Source organism: Charadrius vociferus, unplaced genomic scaffold, assembly GCF_000708025.1.
Source record: "Charadrius vociferus isolate BGI_N301 unplaced genomic scaffold, ASM70802v2 scaffold163, whole genome shotgun sequence".
Lineage (NCBI taxonomy): Eukaryota > Metazoa > Chordata > Aves > Charadriiformes > Charadriidae > Charadrius > Charadrius vociferus.
In genome coordinates, this window is record NW_009648332.1 from 6761519 (window position 1) to 6767016 (window position 5498).

Below are 5498 nucleotides of genomic sequence, written 5' to 3' on the forward strand. Positions count from 1 at the left end.
TCCTAATCTGTGATAAGAGCCCCATTAAACTGTTGTAGAAATGAATCTAATAATTAATAATAAAAGGAATCATTGCAAACTCAGGCAGGGGGGGTTAGTTGTATTTGGTATATAGGAGAGCTGTTGCTTTTCTAATTCTAACCTATGTTTGTACTTTCCTCTTTATCATGTGAATGTTTGCAAGCAATAAAAGGGCATTATGTGCTGGTCGTTGCATCTGCTTTTGAGATATATCAATGTTAGCATTCCAAAGGGTCAAGGAACTCTTCCAGGGCAAACAAATTCTGGAGCACTGATGCCAGATGGTGTGTATATAAAGCAGAAAATGAGTAAAGCAATTTACTGTGTTCCTGTTCCAGGGAGAAGTATCACCTAGAAGAACAGCAAAAGAGGTGAGAAACTGCTGAGAAACTGGGGAGACAGTTTTTTCCTTTTCTTTGTATCTGAAAAGTTTAGGTACATAGAGGAGCTGCAGTCCTTATTCAGGCAAAATTATTCCAAAAAGATAACAGGAATATTTAACTAAAGAATGAATGGTTAAATTAGTAACATGTATAAAGAATTATGCATTGCTTTATGTAACAGGTTCTAGATTTATCTATAGAGCTCACTAAAATGTAGTCTGTGTTTAGACAAATTTTAGTCTCACAGACAAAACGTTTTTATCTTGCATTTTTGACCAAACTGTACAAAAGAGGCAGAAAATTAAGGATCAGATTCTTAAGTATAAATTAGCATAGCCTTAACAAAGGCAAGTTATCAATGTAATTTATCCAGCTCAGGTGCTGACCACTACTAGCTCACTTGCAGTTGTATTAAATATGTAATTTCGAAGTGTGCAAAACAACTCTGCAAGTTTCAGAACTAATCAATCTTTTCTTCAAATCTAGTAAAGCAGTGGACTGTTTCTTGGAAGGGTTCAAAGATAAATTCAGGTCAGTGTAAGAAACTTAAAATAATTTTCTTGAATACTGAAAATGATAACATGTTTTCATAAATAGCCTGAACTGTTGGTGGCTTTTATCATTTGCCACTGAACATCAAAATCATGTAGCAGAAGTATAAGTGTTCAGAAATAAGCAAAGAGAAAGGGAGAACATGTGTGTGTCTTTGCTAAGCATATTTTATTTGGTTATATATGTAGCTTTTTTAAAGCAGTCCTTCTTTTCAATTTTACAGCTTCTCCTAGAAATAAAGGATATAAATAAAGACTTCTCTCCATACAGGAAAAAGAACCGGACAACAATGCTGAGGTTTGCTGTCACCCTCTTTGCTGTCATAACATCATCTACCTGCCAAAAATACGGATGTCTGGAAGGTGACACCCACAAAGTGAAACCAAGTCCTGAGCCAAATATGCATGAATGCACTCTGTACTCTAAATGTAAGAGTGGTTTAATTTTTGCCAAATATAGTCTAGAAGTACAGCTTTGTACACACTAATTGTTTTGGCAGTTCCCTTACTTTCTCAAAAATATGTAAGATGCAGTAGAAGTTGCATTTGAAAAGTCTCCTTCATTGGCATTTTGCTGCATGCAAACCAAGAGTAAGATTCTGGTTCTTAACAGAGTCACTTGCAAAACTCTCATTGACCTCATTTATTATCTTTTAAAAACTCTGATGCAGTTTACTTTTCTTGTAGCTCTGTCTACTTAAAAAAGTTTACAGCAAAGATTAATTTGGTTTATTGTGATTAAGTATAGAAACGAATTAATTGTAGCAGACACCAAATGGGAAATTCTGTAGTGAGCAACGCGTAGTATTTATTACACTTCTTCAAGTCTCTTTTTATGTTTCATAGCTTTCAAAGTTAGTATTCCTCAGGATATAACATCTGGCAGAACACTAGTAAAATTCTTGGGGCTCTGTGGGCACACCTTGAGAAAGCACTGTTGATACCAGTCCACCTCACTTAGCATTTACACTGTTACTTCCAAAACCAAAAATGTTAGAGCTTGAGTACATCTTCTAGTTAGTACTAAGAGACTTTATCATGTTATGGACCAAAACAGATTCATCTTACATTTTGAGTCTTCCAAATACAGTAGTAAAGGAAATCCTCATTGCAAGATCTCTTTTTCATTCCTGACAGCTTCCTGTTGCTATGCAGACTTCACAGAGCAATTGGCTCATTCCCCAGTAATTAAAGTAAACAACAGCTACTGGAACAGATGTGGGCAGCTCAGTAAATCGTAAGTCAGCTTTGATGTTGTCTGTGTCCTGGTTCAATAGATCTATGCTGTAGCAGCCACAAAGCTAACAGTAACTTCCCCTGGAGTCCCCGATGGACAGTTCCTAGGTTGCCCTAGAGATGATGTCACGCACTAGTTCCCATCCTCTTGTATCCATACCTGACCAATGTCTGGCTCTTCTCCCCTCACAAAAGCCCCGTGAATCCCTAAGTATACACTATATGTGCAGACGGATTTGTGCCATTTTGTCAAGAAAGGGTTATGTTTTTTCAAGTTTGCTTTCAGTATAGAACCAGATCTAGCAATGCAAAGCAGTCATAAACCCAGTACGTGACAACCACGTTGCATCTCTGTAGCTCTCCAAAGCAACCATCACATACCAGTGAGTGTGACCCCTAGTCAATACAGACCAGGCTTCTTCCTTTGTCTAGAAAGCAGATTGACTAGATTATTAAATCTTGCAAAGAAAATGCACAAGGGTCCAGAAATGAAACTTCTGAATATTTAGAATAAAAATTCTTGTAGTCCTGTGGGGTTTGTAACCATGAAGAATGGCTTCATAATTAAGATTTTTAGTACCCTGTTAGATGTTAGAGCTGTGAAACATGGCAAGTTATAGAAATAAAAGAATGAAAGTACAAAACAATTAAGCAAAAACATATGTGCAAAAGTAACAACTATTGCCTGCCACTCCCTGAAGAGCAGCAACAGTATGCGTTTTTAAGTAACTTCAGCTGGGCTGTGGGAAAATCTAAAGATTAATGAAACCATAAGGCTACAGCATAGAGGAAGTTTTGTACTATAGTTTTAAACTACATTTTATTATTGCCTGGAATTGTTCTTGCCAGGAAAACTCAAGGCCTGAAAAGTTTACAGAAAGCTTACACAAATAGGGCTGAAATATGCATGGAAACATTTGTGCACTCTTTAGCTGGCTATAGTAATTGCACGGTCAGAGTCTGTACACAATGCCAAAGGAATGAGTTTGGAACCTAGACATTAACAGAGCGAAAGGATGCTTTTCTATGTTTTTGCCCTAATCTGTACTATTGCATCCACATCAAAGCAGGCCTAGAAAACTGAGGCTATAGCCTTCCTTGATGCTAAGAAACGGGCTTATTTGTGGCTTTTCTCACCCACCACAGCTGTGAAGATTTCACAAAGAAAATTGAGTGCTTTTACCGGTGTTCTCCACATGCTGCTCGCTGGATCCATCCCAACTACACTGCTGCTATTCAGTCTGTTCCATTGTGTCAAAGCTTTTGTGATGACTGGTAGGTTCAGCTTTTTATCAAAGCGGTTTTATTTAGCTTTCATATTCCTGCATTACTCAGGTGTCGAGGAGCATGGGTGGGTGAAGCACAAATCTCCCAATCAAGTGGCAGTAAGATTAGACGGTGTTGTACCACCTTTATGCCTTTTCTCTTGTTTTTCCTCTTCATTTCTTGTTTGCCACCTCTACTTTTTCCTCTGCTAAGCTACTACCCCCAAAATAATAGACACAGGCTGAATGCAGGACGGAGTTACTAAACTCCACCAGAGTTTAGTGACCCCGGGGACAGCACCGCCCTGCTCTCTGCGAGGAAGCAGTGCAGTGGCATGAGAACTGCCTGATGTGACAGAGGGGCTCTTACCACATTGAAAGGCACTAACAGCAGTGAGGGCCTGCCCACGTGTTGAAAAGTCCATGCCTGTGAGTTACCATTTATGCAGTTAGCATTTTATATCTACATACTTGACCATTATATGATATATTTCTTTTATATCTATAAAATGGAGTATGAAATCACGAAAGCAGCCAATTCCTGTGTGTTTTCAATTAATTCATAAAACAAATTAGCTTAATTCCTTAATTTTTCAGCCTTGGCCTTTTCTCTTCCCTTCCATGATCCCTCTCTCTAAAACCACTTCTAAAAGCCTGAATCTCAGAAAAACTTGCAGCCAAGTAATGCTAAAAATATTAATAGCAATGAGCAAGCATAACAGCATTTAATTTTGTTTCCCAAAATACAGCATCAGGGAATCACATTACTTTTTGAGTACAAGGCGTAGTGGGACAACCCAGCACCTGTCTGTCCTTAGTCTTGGGGCAGGAGCATTATATCCCGGTGGGGTACTGAGATTTTTTCAGTGGTCTGTGTCCAGCTTATATTTCTCCCTCCTCTCCCTGTTATGAGATGCTGGATCTTAAATATGTCATATAAATCTCAGTCAGAACCATATTAATGTTGAGCCTAGTAACTGAAGTAAATAGTCTGTATGGTTAAACTGGTGTGAAGCATAGTACAAACAGCACAGCCCGTGTTCACACTATACGCTTATAACTGCTAGCATCCCACGGAAGTAATGAACTGTGAATGTCTGAATCCCTTACTCTGCTCTGAAAATCATGGAAAACTGTTTTAATACTTATAAAAGGTTACAAAAGAGCTTTTCTTGGAAGCACAGAAAATACAGGACACACAGTAGCACATGGTCAGGTTCTCTTGCGCTGCTCTGTACAGTGCTTTCCCCAGTGGTTACGCAACTTGAATATTATTGACACATAGATCCATTTTCACTCTCATCTTCTCTCCAAGGGCAAAGTCATGTATGCAGTGCAGTATTTTGGTAGGATTTGTCTTTTAATATGTCCCCATTGCTTTGTGCCACAGAAGGAAACAAGAAGCATAGCTTGGATTTGTAACGGAATATAGTGAGAAGGGCTGATGTACTTCTTAGCCTCCCTAGAGTTTCCTCTGGTGATGAATTTTATTTCTGTGTTACGGAACTCCATGTGCCTCAGGAACAGATTTGTCATGTGCAGTCTTCCTTCCTAAATTTTTGGTAATCTTCTAAACTGAATCCAGATTATTGACCACCTTGAAGATAAAGACTGAGACCTTGAATTTGCCTCAGTGCTCAGAATCTCAAAGCTCAGAACCAATTACCAAAATTTGGAAGCATTTGGATTTTAAGGCTTTGGAGCTGCCAGTGAGCTTTAGAATAGATCTAACAGGCAAAGCGATATAATACCGGTATCTAAAACAAATGTATCCCAAAATAAGCAGCACACAAAGTCGTCACCAAACTGCTACATCCAGTGAAACTGTAAAGACGAAAGAAAATATACACTGTAAATTTAGCTTGCCTCTATGAACTGGTTTAATCCAGCCTTAGCATATATGCAATTTATACCAAAGTGTATACGGCGGGTAGGTATTACATAGCGAAACCCTCAGTGTCCCCTGGGTATTGCCAGAACCTCCAGGTAAATAGCATTTTTAACTTTTGTTGCTGGAATGTACCGGGGGGTGGGGAGGAGGG

General features: G+C 38.7%; 1 protein-coding gene across 1 annotated transcript in view; it reads left to right on the forward strand.

Annotated features, from left to right (window-relative positions):
* The first annotated feature begins 1233 nt into the window (after nucleotides 1-1233).
* The window catches only part of LOC104286103 (riboflavin-binding protein), a 12795-nt gene continuing 8530 nt past the window's right edge, over nucleotides 1234-5498 (forward strand). Inside the window, exons 1-3 of the mRNA XM_009884654.1 lie at nucleotides 1234-1384; nucleotides 2093-2192; nucleotides 3338-3466. Coding sequence (XP_009882956.1) covers nucleotides 1246-1384; nucleotides 2093-2192; nucleotides 3338-3466 — 368 coding nt within the window. The 5' untranslated portion in view covers nucleotides 1234-1245. The remainder of the gene's footprint in view (nucleotides 1385-2092; nucleotides 2193-3337; nucleotides 3467-5498) is intronic.